Genomic DNA, 19097 nt, shown 5'->3' on the forward strand with positions numbered 1-19097 from the left:
GGCGGAGCTTCCAGAGGTCCGCTCGCCGCCACCGATGCTGATCTACTGCGGGAAATCAGAAGAAGGGGAGAGATCGCGAGACGGAGGAAGAGGAGACGGGGACGAGGAGGAGAAGATTGCGGGTTTTAACAGTACACGGGAAGGGGGAGGAGACTTGTCGGTAGCGTTGGCACGAATCAACCGTTAGATGTCAATCGGACGGACCAGAGAGTGGAGCGCCGTGTAAGACAAGGGAGTGCCAACCCAAGGCAAGAAATGGAAATTGCGCTGGCAGGCCTGGCTACTTGCCTTAAAAAGGACATGCGGTGTCTTTTAATGCGGGCGTGTCGAGAGGAATGGGCCTCTAAACATGGAAAGACTTGGATGTTGTGAATATATTTGTGTATCACCTGGATCTCGTGAATATTTGTCGGGATTTGCGAATTACAGTACTACTAGTATTGTGCTGGCAATTTTTCATTTAGACATTCCTTTGCCGTCTTACTGAGTCCGTGAACTATCCAGTACTTGTAGCTCGTGATACAAACTGATTCGTCAGCTGCCATGGCCGTCTCCACTCCTCTCCAGCAGAGCCTCACGAAGAAGATCCTCACCTTGTCGCTCTACACCATTGCCCCCCTCGCCCTCCTCGTCTACCTCCTCTCCCCTTCTCCCATAACCGGCCTCTCCTACGCTTCCACCTCAAAGACGCAGCAGGGGTTGAGTACTGCAGCAGGGGCGGCGGCAAGAAAGCAGCAGCGGGCCAAGGCGTCCCCAGCGCCGGCGCAGCGGTGCGACTACTCCGAGGGGGAATGGGTGCCGAACGCGGCGGGGCCGCGGTACAACGGGACGAGCTGCGGTGCGACGATCAAGGACGGGCAGAACTGTGCCGTGAACGGGCGGCCGGACACGGGGTACCTTCACTGGCGGTGGCGCCCGCGAGGGTGCGCGCTCCCGCCGTTCTCCCCCGCGGAGTTCCTTGAGCAGGTGCGGGGGCGGCACGTCGCGTTCGTCGGCGACTCGCTGGCGCGGAACCAGTGCGAGTCCCTGGTGTGCCTCCTCGGCTCGGAGTTCCCCGCCGAGCTGGTCCAAGACGGCGGCTCGGAGCGCAAGTTCCGGCGGTGGGCGTTCCGGTCGCACAACGCGACGGTGTCGGTGTTCTGGTCGCCGTTCCTGGTGAACGGCACGGAGAAGTCGGCCTCGCCGGGCGCGGGCGGGATGGACGCCCACAACAGGATCTACTTCGACCAGCCCGACGAGCGGTGGGCGGCGGAGGTCCCGGGCGTGGACGTGGTGGTGCTCTCGTTCGGGCAGTGGTTCATGCTCCCGGCGGTGTACTACGACCGCGGCGCGGCGATCGGGTGCCACCACTGCCCGTCAGAGACCAACCGCACGGAGACGGGCTTCTTCGGCGTGTTCCGCCTCGCCGCCAAGAACGCCCTCCGCGAGGTCATCGCCCGCTCCAGCGCCGGTCGCCGGGAGAAGCTAGCCGTGCTGACGACGTTCTCGCCGGCGCACTTCGTCGGGGAGTGGGACAGCCCGGACGCGTGCGCGCGGACGCAGCCGTACGCGCCGGGGGAGAACGAGATGTCGTACATGCACAAGGAGATGTGGCGGACGGGAGCGGAGGAGGCCGCGGCGGCTGCCGACGATGCCAGGTTGCGCGGGTCGGGCGTGACGGTGGAGGCGCTCGAGGTGACGAGGCTGGCGGACATGCGCGCGGACGGGCACCCGGGGCCGTACTTCCACGCGTTCCCGTTTGCCGGCGACGGCGGCAAGAAGAGGGAGCGGGTGCCGAACGACTGCGTGCACTGGTGCCTCCCCGGCCCCATTGACACTTGGAATGAGATCCTGCTGCAGATTGTCAAGCGATGGAGGAAGAACGCCTCCTCCTCCATATGATACTCAACCGTAGTCTTTTTTTTTTCCAGCTAATAGCCACCAGTGAGTGAGACAATGCTCCCACCGCTCCTAAATATTTGCCACATTATAATAAATCTAGACATGTTTTAGCCTATGTTTTATCTAATCCTGTGGTAAATATTTAAGGCTGGAGGAGTATGTTTTGTGGGATTTATACTGAAACAGAGCATATCATCTATTGGAGATTAGACTACACTACACACAATGCATATTATAGGTAGCATTCCTTTTATTCTTATATATATAAGACCACAAACTCACAATCTAGATATACCAAGAAAACATAAATATGGCCTCCGTCGGAAAATACGGATATAGTATCATACACAAGTTATATATATATGGGACGAGGATTTTGTGCACATGGGAGTCAGTGCTCCCTTCACTTTTGAATTTTTGAAAATTTTAGATTCTCATATTTCTCTGCTTTCAAGAATTATGATATTAAATATGTAGATAGATGTGTATACGAAGATTGGAATCAAAAAAGTCTCGTCAAAAATTTGTCTTTTTTGTATTTTCCAAAATACAAAGTATTTTTTAATGTGACTTTTTTGACTACACTCTTCGTGTCTAAATCTATCTACATATTTAATGTCATAATTTTTGAAAACATAAAAGAGCGAGGTTTTGAAAATTTTCAAAAATCCAAAAGTCCAAGTAGCACTTGTGCTCATGTGCACATGGTATTTTCCGTATATATATGATACTACACGGTGGGATTTTTGCCCCCGTCACACTCGAAAAAAAAATACTACTTTCATCCTAATATAAATGTCGTACTTTTATCTAGATATGAATGTTCTAGGTATTTTAGTTATAGGTTGATACATATATTAAAAGAATTAAGATATAATATCACCGTGGCCAGCCTTGGTGGCTTTTGAGAGGTTCTATGCTACTACCTCCATTTTAAGGAATAAGGCGCACACGTATTTCAAGACGAACTTTGACCATAAAAATTAAGCAACAAAATCTTAATTATATTATATGTAATTAGTATCGTTGGATTCGTATTGAAAAGAACTTTTTAACGATACTAATTTCATATAAACAATTTTGATCTATTTCAAGTAATTCTTGGTTAAACAAAAATCTCGTAAAACGATGGCGACTTATTCCTTGAAACGGAGGTAGTAGACTTCTGCAAGTTTGGTGCTTGAAATAATATTATTTCTTTTTCGAGAACCCGCAGGAGATCTGCGCGCTATTGTATTAAGCTTAAGAAGACGGATCAAAGAAAATCCCATACAACACGATTACAACTCAAAAGGTGAGCCCTTCCGACTACCACCAGCTCAACCGCCACTTTGAGCGATTGAGAACGGCCAGAGGCCGAGGAGTACTAGTGCACTACAATCCCACCTCTACAATCTAACCAAGCCCGCCACTCATAATATTATTTCTAAATAACTTTTGCGGAAATGCTTGAAGTTGGCTTTGTATCGGCTGGTGCTCCGCCGGAAACACGGATACGTGTCGCCCTCCTCAGTCGGCGTGCCGAACTGCCGTCGAATGCGGATCGTGTTCCATTTTTATTCCACTCAATAATCAGTTAGTACTTCCAGTTACCGGTAAGCGACAGTAGTCAGTAGCTCCATGGCAGCTGCAGCACCTGGAGAACGTACGTCGGTGGCGCATCTCGGCGTGGGCGCGTGGCGTTGTGGTGTTGCGCGCGCGGGTCGGAGCCACGGCATGTCGGCATGGCAGCTTGTGGTCGGCAAGTATCTGAGCATGCTAGAGCGTGTTTGCTAGTCTGGGTATCCTTGGCTCGTACCCTGGGTTCAGTCGCATTTTTATATAGCACGGGTTTTAAAGCACTCGTGAGACAGCTTCGGAGAAATGCCTAGTTTGATAGTTTTTCAGGGCCAGGTTCTGGTGGGTTCTGGTGAGACGAAAATCGACAACGCCGTTCGCACGGAAGCTCCACCTTGGCATGGCGGGAGAAGCGAAATCCGAGTGGTGTTGCGTGGCAAAGGTAGGGGTTCCTCCCTCTTCGGTTACCCTCTCCATTAGGTCCCTCCCAAATTTTCCCTTCCCCCAAATTTCGCACCGGCGGCGGCGGCGACCCAAATCTAGCAGCGCACATCTCCCTTCGGTCTCCGACGTCGGACCAGGGTCCTCTTCTCCAGCCGCGGCGGAGCCTGCGCACATCTGCGACGGCTTCCGGCCGTGTCCTTCGTCCGCCATAACGGAGCTAAGGGGAAACTCCACTGCTCTACTGTAGTGTTAGATCCATGTTGATAGAATAAGTTGGGTTCGATAAGACCGTTCCTAATGCATAGATCTTGTTTGAGTAGAGCGACCAGTTCCAGTTTGTGCACCACGCCGCAGCACTCATCATTTGCATCCAAGCATGGATCCTGGTGCACAAGAGAGCAGTTAGGCATGCTGCTTTTTCTCGTGTGACTTACGGTCCTATGGTACAACGAGATCAGGAGAGGATTGCGAACATAAACCACATCTACAACTACACCGATGTAGAGGCTATCTAGATGCTACGGATGAGAAGAACCCCTTTCTATGCACTTGTGAAAACGTTCAGGGGTAGAGGACTGCTGACTGATAGCATCCACAACTCTGTCGAAGAATAAGTCGCAATGTTTCTTCATGTCGTAGGTCATAACCAGAGGTTCAGAGTCATCCATAGCACATTCAGGCGATCCATAGAGACTATCTCTCGGTACTTCCAGCAGGTGTTGTACGCAATTGGGGAGATCAGAGGTAAAATGATCAATCCAATATCACTGAACACACCACCCAAGATCGAGAACAGCTACAGGTGGTTCCCCTATTTTAGGGTGAGTATAAAATCATGTTCGTTCTACCTATCAGATGTGTGGTACTGTTAGAAACATGACTGTGTGCTAATTTTTTACAGGATTGCATTGGGGCAATTGATGGTACTTATGTCACTGCGAAGGTACCGAGATCAATGTCTGCAACATTCCGCGGGAGGAAGCACTACACCTGCCAGAACGTGCTAACAGTTGTGGCTCATGATGGGTGCTTGCTGGGTGGGAGGGTTCAGCTCATGATGCGAGCATCCTGGCCGACAGCTTGTCAAGGCCCGATGGGTTGCAAATCCCTGAGGGTAAGTTCTACCTTTGAGATGCTAGATATGGATGCCGACCAGGAATTCTACCTCCCTCCAGGAAAACAAGGTACCACCTCAACGAGTTCTCTGCGAAGCACCAACCTCTGAATGCGAGAGAGTTGTTCAATCTGAGACACTCAAGCCTTAGAATCACCATTGAGAGGGCCTTTGCTGCACTGAAGAACAGGTTCAAGGTCCTTGACCAGAAACCGTTCCACACATTTGGCACTCAAGTAAAGCTGGTCCTTGTTTGCTGCATTCTTCACAACTGAATCCTAGGTTGGGGCGAGGATGAATTCTTCGAAGAGGTTGTCACTTTTGATGAAGTAGATACCGGTCATGGCGTGAACGCAGGCGACAATGATGTCTGGAAGGTGAATGTAATGTCCCAGGTTTAGAGACGATCGAGGGGTAGATTTTAGAAAGGGATGTGCATTGCATTGTAATTTACGGGGAAATTTCGCATTTTTAAACAAAAACTGCATCGAAGGGGGACAAGTTTCTCTCTCAACACCTTACAGGGTTAGGTTTTCGAGAGTGCGACAAACCTGTTCCTTATTCAACTAAACTAGGGTTTTGAGAAGAGAATGGAGAGTTTGCATCACAAACTTAAGTTGCATGATTGAATTCTAAACTAAGTTGTATGATTGAATTCAATCCAAATTTGAACTTGAAATTCAAATTCAAACATCAAATGATTATCACTTAATTCAAACTTGAGATAATTTCATAAACAATTATCAATAATCAAGATTATAAGTAATACAACAATTATGTAAAGCTCATTAAGGAAAATGGGAGCTTTATTGATAATCACACATTATACATTGTCAAATACAATATTCAGAATTGAAATAAATGAATTATTACAACACATTACACAAATTTGGATAAATAGAAAAAGAAGATAAAAGAAAAGTACAAGTATGAATCTATCCTAAATACTACAATGTGAATATCATCTAATCTTGAGCTTGAAGATCATCTTGTCCATTTGATCATCATATTGAACCTGCACATAAACACAACAAACACAAGTTATGCCAAGTGGCATAGCCACCTGGCAGGTTAGAAACTAAATGAAAAGGGAGGAGATATGATCAAAGCTGCCGAGCTGATCCAACTCTCAGCCAAGACACAAGCCAGATACCAAGCATGTGCACACACACAGCCTAGCAGCTCACCAGGCCTTGTGCATGCAGCACACACACACAACACAGAGAGGAGTCACCAACAAATGCCAGGTAGTGCTGTCGACCAGAGAAGCAAGGGCCAGGCATATAAAACCTTTTCCACAGTAAACCCTAGCTCATCCATCGACACGGCAGCAGGGTAAGTCACCAGATAGCAAGAACAGCTCAAGAACACCAAGAACAGGTGAACAGTCAGAGCTGTCTCACCTATTCCCAAATCACCAGAAATTAACCAAGCATCAAGCTTGCAAGGAGGAGCAGGGCAAGCCAAGAAATCAACCAGCAGCAAATCCTCTACACCAACAATTAATTCTAGGAGCTGGAGTGAGGTATACTCAAATCCATGAGCAAACATCAGTTTTGCTCATAACACAAGCATGTGCATAACACATATACAAGCCTGGGGGTATGATTACCCTATGTGCATCATCATTTGGTGTAAACCATTTGATGCTGGCAAAATAGGGATTAAGCCAGAAGAAACTAACCCTAGGGAAGAATTGGTCAAGCCAAGTGATTCCTCACTAGGGCAAACCAAAGAATCCAGCAAGGGATTGATTCACAGCTAGCCTAATCTCAACTCACCTAGCACCACATGATCACTAAACCATCAGATATGTAGACAAATCATTGTCTATTTGATTTCAACAGCAAAAGCTACTGGCAATCCAACAATAGGATCACCCAGAAAGCATCTAGTAAGCCACAGCAAAGCCAACAAGGGTGGGAGCTACCTTAACAGCAAAAAAATGCTGTCAGGGTCACCTCAACCACTGAATCAAACCAAACCATCAAACCCAGCACTTGTATCATCACCCAGAAGGGTTCAAAGTGAAGCTAGGGTCCCCAACAATTGTTGGCATCCCTCTAGCTCAAGTCAATCAAGTTAAAGAATCATAACTGCAGAAACAGTTCATCTCATTTATCAAATAAATCTTGCTAAGCTACACAGATAAATGATTTATATAAGTAATCAAGACACCAGAGCCTTGCAGTGGATCCAATGGATCACTGCAAGCAACAGCAATTGCTTAAGCCAACAACAGCACACACCAGCACTTATCTGTAACCACACACAGCTCAAATTGAGCACCAGTAAGGCACAAGATGGAGCATCACAGCTTTTAACAAGCAACTGATGAACACAGGATCATCAACAGCTTGCTAGAGCATGCCAGGGCATGCTAGGGCATCACTGGCATCACACAGGAATCATATAAATTAAACAGCCACAGTAAGCAACAATTGAGTCACAAACAAGTACATAAATCACTTTTATGATTGTATCCAGAAGCATATCATCAAGGAATTGATGTATATGAACAACAATTAAGCAAGGCCAAGCCTACCATGAGCCAGAACCAATAACCATCACACAAACAACACTGTCTCTTGCTAAAAGCAAGGACTACTCACAGTAATCAAGCCTGAGGCAAGAACCAAGGCTACACATGGTTATCCAGTAACAGCAACAACAGTTGGAGCAACATGGCAAGCCATGCGCAAGTATAGAGGAGGCACAGAAGAAGAACTCGCATGAATATGAGCATAGGCTTAGCAGCACACGCATAAGCAGTAGAGCAGAATAGCAACAACATGCGCATGTCAGCACAATCACAGCAGTAATGGCGTAAGGCCGCAGGAGCATAGCCGCAGCAGTACATCTACATGGCAAGCATCTTCACAGGAAGAGCAGGCCAGCGGCGGAGCTAGTCGAACAGGAGTAGATGGAGCAGAGTGAGAGAGAGAGAGAGAAGAGGCGTAGAGCACTCACAGGTGAGGGGAGCCAGCGAACGCGGCCGTGGCGGCCACAGCGGCACACGCCGGGCGAGCGGCGGCGCCAGCCAGGCCAGGCCGCGGCGGAGAAGCAGCACCAGCACCCCCACGGCGAGGCTCGCGGTGGCGACACAGCGCTAGAGGCGCCAGGGAGAAGCCCACGGCTTCTCCAGCGCACGACGGCGATGAACGCCGAAGAGCCTGGCGCACTTGAGGGTCGAGGTCGAGCGAACGGGGACGCAAGCGTCAGATCGACGCGGACCACCATGTCCGCCGTCCAGAGGCGGTTCAGATCCACCTAACCTCACCGGCGGCGACGACCGGAGTTGGCCGGGATAATTCGGTGAAGGAGGCGGCGACGCGGGGATCGCCAGAGCCCGTGAGGGCTAGGGTTCGTGCGCGAGTGGAGGAGAAGGGGTCGGTGCGATCGACCGAGCCACGAGTGGCTCGGGTTAGGGTTAACCCACTGGGCCGCACTGACAGGTGGGCCCAGGGGCAAATCAGTCATTTCATAATTCCAATAAATACTGAAACTTTGAAATTATATAAGAAATGTTTAATAGCTCTAAAAAAATAATTAAAGATATGAAAATCAATCAGAATAAAATTCTCTATCCAAATAAAATATCAAAGAGAATTTTTGAAGATAATTAAGAATAAGTCTTAACTTGATGAATTAAATAATGATTTAAATCCCACATAATATTTTCTAAAATGAAAATAAGTCCATTAATGCAATTGGACTTTAAAAACACCTTGACAACATTTCAAGGTTGTATTTACCCTAAATCAAGTATCTACAAGTTATTCTTAGTATTAACCTCTCACATAAAATAACAACGACATCGGAAGGGGGAAATCAAACCCTAAAACTGGAATCATGCATAATTGCTTCTTTAACCATTGCCCTTATCGGACAATGATGCTATTTTTCAGAGACAGAGGACAAGGGTCAGTCCACACCATCCAACTGCAAAACTTTGCAGTGTTCAGGCAAGTTCATCACTTGCTCATGTCATTTGAGTATTTCTATCAAATTACTTGCAAAATACTATGGTTATCACTATTGCATAAAAAGCAAAACCACTATTTTTATAACTATGAATATGACTATGTGGTTGGCAATGGAACCATGGATTGTGTTGATATGGTGGAGGTTCCATTGCACGGGTTTATATCCATCTAGGATTAAACAACAAATGTCGCCAGTGATTCTTGTGCCGTAATACCCGTGTTAACCATAAGATCCGGAGTGGGACGGAGTAGTCAAAAGTGTTTCCACCTCTCGTTCATCAACGGATGCGCTTTACCGTAGTACACTTGTAATCCAAGGGGGCAAGCTGGTGAGGCTGGGGAGTCCTAAGCCCCCACGGCATAGTCCGTAGTACACTTGTCGCCCGAAGGAGCAAGATGGTGAGGCTGGGGAGTCCTAAGTCCCCACGGTATTGCGGTCTATGATGGGTTGCAGCTACCGACGAAGGAGTTTGGTTTGATCCCAGACTGTCGTCGTGGTCGGGGTCCACCCTGAAATATATGGGAATAATGGGACCGGCGAGGACCCAGGGTCGGGGCATGCAACAAAGGGTGGGTGTTCGAGGTAGCGGAGGAACATGATTGGCTAGACCTTATACCGGGCCTCACACCGAAGGAAGTGTGGACGGGAAAGCTGCCCGGTTGGCACCAAGGTTAAGATCTCTTATGGGTAAAGCAACACACCTCTGCAGAGTGTAAAGAACTATGACCTGTCACTCCCTGTTCCGGGATAAGGAACTACAAACACGGCCGGAAAGGAGCTCCATGAAGTTCTAGTAAACCGGTGAAGGCTGACGGACATAGCTCTTTGGAATAAAAGCAATCTCTTGAAGAAATGTTTATCAAAACTTGCATTGGTATTAGACTTTCCGGTCTAATATTGTAGCTAGAGCATTAAACACCTCTTATCTATAATGAACTTGTTGAGTACGCTCGTACTCATACCACTCTTAAATCCCATGCTTAGATTGTCTGAATCGTCTGGAGGAGGACTACGACCACAATGAAGGAGCCGAGATCATCGGCTATGAAGAACCAGACCTCTCTGGAGGTATAGAAGGCGTAGACTACCTCATCGTCTACGGATCCGGGGAGGCTTCCGGAGGAGATCAAGCCTAGAGATATCCAGTAGTAGTAGTAACCGAGCAGCCCGAACTCTTAGTATTTAGCTGCTCGAGGAAATAAATGTATAACTTAATGAAACTCTTATATTGTAAGCTATGTTGGGTTCGCCTCGAACCCAGGAGTATTCCTCTTAGGACCCAAGAGGGGCTCCGAGACGACTTGTGTATGATGTTTGTAATAATAAATGAATGAGTTATGGACCTGCTATGTTCTGTTGTACTACTCTGAGGGATGTAATATTTGCGGAATGGTACTTCGTGAATGCTATATCAACGACTGGCATACTACAACATGCAGTGGTATGCAGGGTCACCACAGTTGGTATCAGAGCCAAAGCTTTGACCTTAGGTTGGAACCTAGTAAATGGGACCAAACGTTAGGAGTCAAATAGGACTAGTAAAGAATTCTCTAAAAATATGGTGTATATTCAATTGAGAATACAACAATCATATCTTTTAGTGCGATAATTCTTTATTATCTCTATTATGATGCATTATTACTAATCTTATAATCTTTCTATTTCTACAGCCAACATGGCAAGTTCACGTCCAGGACGAAACGTGAAAGTGATGGATTCCACATTGAGTGAATACGAAGGAGGACTTGCAGATATTCTACGAGCCATGTTACTTGAATTTGGGTGTGATCCCCAGATCCAAGTAAAGAAATACATGTACTATGATGGTACTGTATTGGCCAAGTGTAGGGTAGGACTGCGACTTCCCGAATCTCTGGGAATGAGCGTAGTCATGCCAGCAGGGGAAGCCAGGACTATCAACATAGCCTACCATATAGCTGTTATGAGAGCCATAACCGACATTCGGGAACATAAGACGAAAGAGCTTATGGGTTCCGAATTCTCCCATATTCCTCATAATCAGGAGGAAGAAGATCCCATGCTTAACCACTACAAATATGCAAAACACAAACCCATAGCAGCTGCAAAATACATGGATAATAGCCGCAACTTCATATCATTACTCTTTCAGTTGAACCATCATCTGACAGGAGCAATTGATACGATGCTAGAGGAGTTTACTGAACCCAAGGAGGAGATTAGGGGGAAAGAACCTATGGAGAATGTGGTACACACACCAGTTTACTCAGCTGGTGACTACATTAGTATTGATTCACTTGAGCGTGAACCTACACTGTTACACTGGAACTACTCGGGTAGTTCCTACGGGGGATACGAGGGCGGAGAGGAATCCGGAAACAATCAGCGTTCCGAGACTCCTATAGAAAATTCCAAGGGTTGGCGTTGGGGATCTGATACTGGAACTCATAGTACTTCTGTGTATTATGATGGGGAGATGAATGATGACGCCACAACCCAGAACCAGAGTTATCCTAGTAATGAAGGAGTTGATGGAGGGTATCCGACACAGGTTGAGTCGGGTATGAGTGTTGGTAACACCTATGGTGGAGCTACAGGGGAGTACACCTGATGGGTGGACTATGATGCACTTAACGATCAGTTTGTGAACACTGATTTCTCCCTAGGATCATCATCTGATTCGGATTACCAGCCGACGGGGAGACCTTATGTTCCAGGGTCTATCAGGAGGACGACACGTTCGACCGGATGGAAGCCTGGGATGTACCGGGAGTGAAGATCGACTAGAGTCCACCAAGGGAGGCGAGGCTATAATACACAAGTACCACGTGTATTATAGTATGTAATATTTGTATAAATTTGTACATATACTTTAATAAGTGAGTTTGCATACTCACATCGACTTGAGTATTGTAATAAGACCACTTAAGTATGTATATACATGGTATATGTTTTGTATGATTTGGATTTGCTTCTTGATTTCCATTGCGTGACTAGTTCTGCGCACAAAGTTGAGCTCAGAAAACTTGCGCATGGAGTAATTATGAGTATCATCTTGTGTTGCAGAACTAGGGGGTTATGTCGGGAGCGTTAGGAGAGGAGACCGAAGCGTAGCGCATGGAGCGCGAAGGAAAACAAAAGGAAGAGGCTGAGGGAGCAGCCAGAGATCAGTTTCCACCACCACCACCACCCATGACGCAGCAGAATTTTGTACAGTACATGCAGCTGGTGGAGGAAAGACAACGTGTAACGTTGGAGCAGCAGAACAAATTCTTCCAAGAATTGCTGCAACAGAACCAGGTGGAGAGACCCGAGAATCCGGGAGTCACCTTAGCAGACTTCCAGAACACCAAGCCTATATCTTTCGCATACGCGCCCGAGCCAATGGACGCGGAAGACTGGCTTATGGATACTGAGCGAAAGCTCAATACCGTTGGATGTAACGACCAAGAGAAGGTTCGTTATGCTACTCATCTGCTGTGTGGACCTGCCGCATCATGGTGGGACAATATCGTAGCCGTTTATCCGGCTGGAAAGGTATTTACCTGGGAGGAGTTCACGAGGAAGTTCAGGGAATCCAATGTCCCTGAAAGTATTGTGGAGCTGAAGCGTCGAGAATTTGAAAGTCTCGAGCAGAAGGACAAGGCAATCCTGACTTATGTCAGGGAATTTTCAAAGCTGTCCCGGTACGCTGTTGAAGAAGTCAACACCGAGGACAAGAAAAAGAAGAGGTTTCTGAGGGGGTTAAGTACCCAGTTCAAGGTACAGCTCCGTATGATGAGAGCAACGGAGTTTCAAGAGTTGGTGGATGCAGCCATCACTCTGGAAGATGATTTCAAACAACTGCAGGAGGAGAAGAGGAAAAAGGCCAAGTTTGAGCCCAAGAGATTTTCTAATAACAATCCTAATACCAGCTTGAATTTCAAGCCAAGATACAACAACAACAACAACAACAACAACAACAACATCAACTACTACGGTAGTAGGAAGAATCAAGCCTTTCAGACTGCAAACCAAATAGTTTGCCGTATTTGTGGAATTAAAGGACATACTTCGAAGGACTGTCGCAAACCCAGAATCATCTGCTTCGGGTGTCGTCAGGAGGGGCACATGATGAAAGACTGCCCTAATAAGAAGAATGGAGGAGGTCAGTCTGGAGGAGGTGGAAGTCGAGGAGGAAACACCGGAGGAAACTGGAAGAATAAGAAGCCCTTCGGCAAGCTGAATTGCACTAGTCTGGAGGAGGTGGTCAACTCCGATCAGGCGGTGATAGGTACGCTCCAGATACTCACTCATCCTGGCAAAGTACTTTTTGATACTGGTGCAACTACATCATTCATTTCTCAACAATTCATCATCAAACATGGGATTAGTTGCACTAAGTTAGATACACCCATAACCATACTTTCTGCGGGGGGAACGATAGTAGTAACCCATACCAAACAAAAACAAGTCATCATGATCAATAAGTGCGCGTTTGACGCAGACCTGTTCATTTTACCGATGAAGGACATTGATGTCATTCTTGGTATGAACTGGTTAGAAGCTAATGGAGCATTGATCGACTGTGTGAACAAGACAGTATCTTTGAAAAGCCCCGATGGAAGTAGAATGGTTTACCAAGGCGACAAACATACACATATTGAAGTGGAGCTACAGCTGAACAGCATGAAGGAGGTGAAATTAGAGGATATACCTGTAGTAAATGAATTCCAGGATGTATTTCCTGCGGAATTACCTGGTATGCCACCAGATTGGGAGATAGAATTCACTATCGACCTAATTCCAGGAACAGCTCCGATTGCTAAGGCACCATACAAGATGGGGCCCAAGGAGTTGAAAGAACTTAAGGAGCAACTGGATGATTTGGAACAAAAAGGATTCATACAAGAGAGTGTTTCACCATGGGGATCACCTGTGATCTTCGTGGATAAAAGAGATGGAGGAAGAAGGATGTGCGGAGACTACAGGAATCTGAACAACGTCACAATCAAGAACAAGTATCCACTTCCAAGAATACAAGATCTATTTGATCAAGTAAGAGGCGCGGGAGTCTTTTCCAAAATTGATCTAAGATCCGTTTATCACCAGATAAAGATCAAGAAGGAAGACGTTCCGAAAACTGCCTTTGTCTCAAGGTATAGACATCATGAATACCTTGTAGTACCTTTTGGATTAACCAATGCCCCAGCAATATTCATGAATCTCATGAATAAGATTTTCATGCCATATCTAGACAAGTTTGTTATCGTATTCATCGATGATATCTTGATATATTCCAAGAACAAGGCCGAACATGCTGAACATTTAAGGTTAGTGTTGCAAACACTAAGAGAACATCAACTCTATGCCAAATTCAGCAAGTGTGAATTTTGGTTAGATCAAGTGGAATTTCTTGGACATGTGATTAGTAAAGATGGAATAGCTGTCAACCCAAGCAAGGTAGCAGCAGTTCTAGAATGGGAAGCACCCAAGACTGTCAAGGAAATCCGAGGATTCCTAGGAATGGCAGGATATTATCGAAGATTCATAGAAGGATTCTCCAAGATAGCAGGACCAATGACAAAGCTGTTAAGAAAGAACACACCTTTCGTGTGGTCAGAGGAGTGTGAGAAGAGTTTTCAAACTCTAAAAGAGAAACTCACCACGGCACCGGTGTTAGCAGTTCCGGAAGTTGGCAAGGATTACACCGTGTACTGTGACGCATCCAAGCATGGATTGGGTTGCGTACTCATGCAAGATCGGAAAGTGATATCTTATGGATCGAGGCAACTCAGACCCCATGAAGTGAATTATCCAACACATGACTTGGAATTAGCAGCAGTTGTATTTGCACTCAAAACTTGGAGACATTTTCTTTATGGAGCCAAGTGTGAGCTCTATACCGATCATAAGAGTCTCAAATATTTCTTCACCCAGAAGGAACTCAACATGAGGCAGAAAAGATGGCTTGAACTAATCAAGGATTATGATTTGACCATCAATTACACTCCAGGGAAGGCCAATGTTGTAGCAGATGCCTTGAGCAGGAAGAGTACCGGCGGAGTGGAACAAGAGATATCACCGGAGTTGAGGAAGGAAATAAGTCAAGCCCAAATACAACTTTGGGAGAAGGAAGCACATGAAGGATTATCGGCGTTGCAAGTAGCCGATGAGTTAAATGTCAACCTGAAGAATGAAATAATGATGGGTCAGTTAGACGATCCATTCATCGTGGAGGAGATGAAAAGAATAGATGAGGGAAGACCATCAGAATTTCACCGCGGAGAATCTGGATCATTATGGTTCCAGAAGAGAATTTGTGTTCCGGATATTGCTGAAATCAAGGAAGTAATACTCCGGGAAGCTCATCAAACACCATACTCCATTCATCCGGGAAGTACAAAGATGTACATGGATCTAAAGGAGTTATTCTGGTGGAATAACATGAAGAGAGAAATAGCACAATATGTGGCGGAATGCCATACCTGCCAGAGAGTGAAGGCTGAACACCAGAGTCCGGCAGGAAAGTTACAACCTTTGCCTATTCCAGAGTGGAAATGGGAGGAAATAGGGATGGATTTCATCACCGGACTACCCATGACCAATAAAAAGAAGGACATGATATGGGTAATCGTGGACCGGTTGACGAAGAGCGCCCACTTCTTAGCGGCAAATCAGCAGGATAAAGGAGAGAAACTCATCGATCTTTACATCAAAGAGATCGTGAGTAAGCATGGAGTACCTAAGAAGATAGTGTCGGATCGAGGATCCGTGTTCACATCAGCATTCTGGAAGCAACTACACGAAGCTTTAGGATCCAAGTTGGACTATAGTACCGCTTACCATCCCCAGACAGGTGGACAAACCGAGAGAACCAACCAGATCTTAGAGGATATGCTTAGGGCTTGTGCCCTAGACTTCGGAGGATCATGGGAGGAGCACTTACCACTAGCAGAGTTTTCATATAATAATAGCTATCAAAGCAGCATCAAGATGGCACCGTTTGAAGCTCTGTATGGAAGGAAGTGTAGATCACCGATATGTTGGTATGAAGCTGGAGCAAGCAAGGAGTTTAATCCTGATTATGTCCAGGAAAAGCAACAAATTATTGACATTATCAGAGATAGGCTCAAGATAGCCCAAAGTCGGCAAAAGAGTTATGCCGATCAGAAGAGGAGAACATGGGAGCCACGAGTTGGAGACATGGTATATCTTAAGGTAAGCCCGATGAAAGGACTCCAGAGGTTTGGAGTAAAAGGAAAGCTCAGTCCTAGATACATCGGACCTTTCAAGATTTTGAGTCAAAACTGAGGATTAGCCTTTGATTTGGAATTACCGGGAAGGTTATCACAGGTTCACAATGTATTCCATGTGTCGCAACTCCGAAAGTGTCTGAAGACCCCCGATGAACCAGTATCACATGAAGAGCTCGAGTTACAACCAGACTTGACTTACATCGAGAAGCCAGCCAAGATTCTCGAGGAGAGCTGGAAACAACTCAGAAATAAAGCTATCAAATACTGCAAGATACAATGGAAGCATCATCCCGAGAGGGAAGCTACCTGGGAAAAGGAGGAAGACCTGAGGAAAACATACCCCGAACTCTTCAGGTATTACAACCACAACTTCAGGACGAAGTTTTCTTTAAGGGGGAAAGGCTGTAATGTCCCAGGTTAGAGACAATCGAGGGGTAGATTTTAGAAAGGGATGTGCATTGCATTGTAATTTACGGGGAAATTTCGCGTTTTTAAACAAAAACTGCATCGAAGGGGGACAAGTTTCTCTCTCGACACCTTACAGGGTTAGGTTTTCGAGAGTGCGACAAACCTATTCCTTATTCAACGAAACTAGGGTTTTGAGAAGAGAATGGAGAGTTTGCATCACAAACTTAAGTTGCATGATTGAATTCTAAACTAAGTTGTATGATTGAATTCAATCCAAATTTGAATTTGAAATTCAAATTCAAACATCAAATGATTATCACTTAATTCAAACTTGAGATAATTTCATAAACAATTATCAATAATCAAGATTATAAGTAATACAACAATTATGTAAAGCTCATTAAGGAAAATGGGAGCTTTATTGATAATCACACATTATACATTGTCAAATACAATATTCAGAATTGAAATAAATGAATTATTACAACACATTACACAAATTTGGATAAATAGAAAAAGAAGATAAAAGAAAAGTACAAGTATGAATCTGTCCTAAATACTACAATGTGAATATCATCTAATCTTGAGCTTGAAGATCATCTTGTCCATTTGATCATCATATTGAACCTGCACATAAACACAACAAACACAAGTTATGCCAAGTGGCATAGCCACCTGGCAGGTTAGAAACTAAATGAAAAGGGAGGAGATATGATCAAAGCTGCCGAGCTGATCCAACTCTCAGCCAAGACACAAGCCAGATACCAAGCATGTGCACACACACACAGCCTAGCAGCTCACCAGGCCTTGTGCATGCAGCACACACACACAGCACAGAGAGGAGTCACCAACAAATGCCAGGCAGTGTTGTCGACCAGAGAAGCAAGGGCCAGGCATATAAAACCTTTTCCACAGTAAACCCTAGCTCATCCATCGACACAGCAGCAGGGTAAGTCACCAGATAGCAAGAACAGCTCAAGAACACCAAGAACAGGTGAACAGTCAGAGCTGTCTCACCTATTCCCAAATCACCAGAAATTAACCAAGCATCAAGCTTGCAAGGAGGAGCAGGGCAAGCCAAGAAATCAACCAGCAGCAAATCCTCTACACCAACAATTAATTCTAGGAGCTGGAGTGAGGTATACTCAAATCCATGAGCAAACATCAGTTTTGCTCATAACACAAATACAAGCCTGGGGGTATGATTACCCTATGTGCATCATCATTTGGTGTAAACCATTTGATGCTGGCAAAATAGGGATTAAGCCAGAAGAAACTAACCCTAGGGAAGAATTGGTCAAGCCAAGTGATTCCTCACTAGGGCAAACCAAAGAATCCAGCAAGGGATTGATTCACAGCTAGCCTAATCTCAACTCACCTAGCACCACATGATCACTAAACCATCAGATATGTAGACAAATCATTGTCTATTTGATTTCAACAGCAAAAGCTACTGGCAATCCAACAATAGGATCACCCAGAAAGCATCTAGTAAGCCACAGCAAAGCCAACAAGGGTGGGAGCTACCTTAACAGCAAAAAAATGCTGTCAGGGTCACCTCAACCACTGAATCAAACCAAACCATCAAACCCAACACTTGTATCATCACCCAGAAGGGTTCAAAGTGAAGCTAGGGTCCCCAACAATTGTTGGCATCCCTCTAGCTCAAGTCAATCAAATTAAAGAATCATAACTGCAGAAACAGTTCATCTTATTTATCAAATAAATCTTGCTAAGCTACACAGATAAATGATTTATATAAGTAATCAAGACACCAGAGCCTTGCAGTGGATCCAATGGATCACTGCAAGCAACAGCAATTGCTTAAGCCAACAACAGCACACACCAGCACTTATCTGTAACCACACACAACTCAAATTGAGCACCAGTAAGGCACAAGATGGAGCATCACAGCTTTTAACAAGCAACTGATGAACACAGGATCATCAACAGCTTGCTAGAGCATGCCAGGGCATGCTAGGGCATCACTGGCATCACACAGGAATCATATAAATTAAACAGCCACAGTAAGCAACAATTGAGTCACAAACAAGTACATAAATCACTTTTATGATTGTATCCAGAAGCATATCATCAAGGAATTGATGTATATGAACAACAATTAAGCAAGGCCAAGCCTACCATGAGCCAGAACCAATAACCATCACACAAACAACACTGTCTCTTGCTAAAAGCAAGGACTACTCACAGTAATCAAGCCTGAGGCAAGAACCAAGGCTACACATGGTTATCCAGTAACATCAACAACAGTTGGAGCAACATGGCAAGCCATGCGCAAGTATAGAGGAGGCACAGAAGAAGAACTCGCATGAATATGAGCATAGGCTTAGCAGCACACGCATAAGCAGTAGAGCAGAATAGCAACAACATGCGCATGTCAGCACAATCACAGCAGTAATGGCGTAAGGCCGCAGGAGCATAGCCGCAACAGTACATCTACATGGCAAGCATCTTCACAGGGAGAGCAG

The 19097-nt window shown here is 45.6% G+C and overlaps 2 protein-coding genes across 2 annotated transcripts; both read left to right on the top strand.

The window, feature by feature from the left end:
- The first annotated feature begins 485 nt into the window (after positions 1-485).
- On the top strand, positions 486-2078 carry LOC127301196 (xyloglucan O-acetyltransferase 1). The gene has a single exon (XM_051331419.2). It carries the CDS (start codon positions 544-546, stop codon positions 1879-1881), a length of 1338 nt encoding a protein of 445 aa, XP_051187379.1. The 5' UTR covers positions 486-543; the 3' UTR covers positions 1882-2078.
- A 2424-nt stretch (positions 2079-4502) lies between these two features.
- Positions 4503-5271, top strand: LOC139831685 (uncharacterized). The gene is made up of 3 exons (XM_071821003.1): positions 4503-4703; positions 4784-4908; positions 5022-5271. Exons 1-3 carry the CDS (start codon positions 4503-4505, stop codon positions 5269-5271), a joined length of 576 nt encoding a protein of 191 aa, XP_071677104.1.
- The last annotated feature ends 13826 nt before the right edge of the window (positions 5272-19097 follow it).

This window comes from Lolium perenne, chromosome 5, assembly GCF_019359855.2.
Source record: "Lolium perenne isolate Kyuss_39 chromosome 5, Kyuss_2.0, whole genome shotgun sequence".
Classification (NCBI taxonomy): Eukaryota; Viridiplantae; Streptophyta; class Magnoliopsida; order Poales; family Poaceae; genus Lolium; species Lolium perenne.

Coding starts and splice junctions, on each gene's coding strand:
- LOC127301196 (XM_051331419.2), top strand. CDS start 544: ATGGCCGTCTCCACTCCTCTCCAGCAGAGCCTCACGAAGAAGATCCTC.
- LOC139831685 (XM_071821003.1), top strand. CDS start 4,503: ATGTTTCTTCATGTCGTAGGTCATAACCAGAGGTTCAGAGTCATCCAT. Junction 4,704..4,783: donor GGTGGTTCCCCTATTTTAGG/GTGAGTATAAAA, acceptor AATTTTTTACAG/GATTGCATTGGGGCAATTGA. Junction 4,909..5,021: donor ACAGTTGTGGCTCATGATGG/GTGCTTGCTGGG, acceptor TTGAGATGCTAG/ATATGGATGCCGACCAGGAA.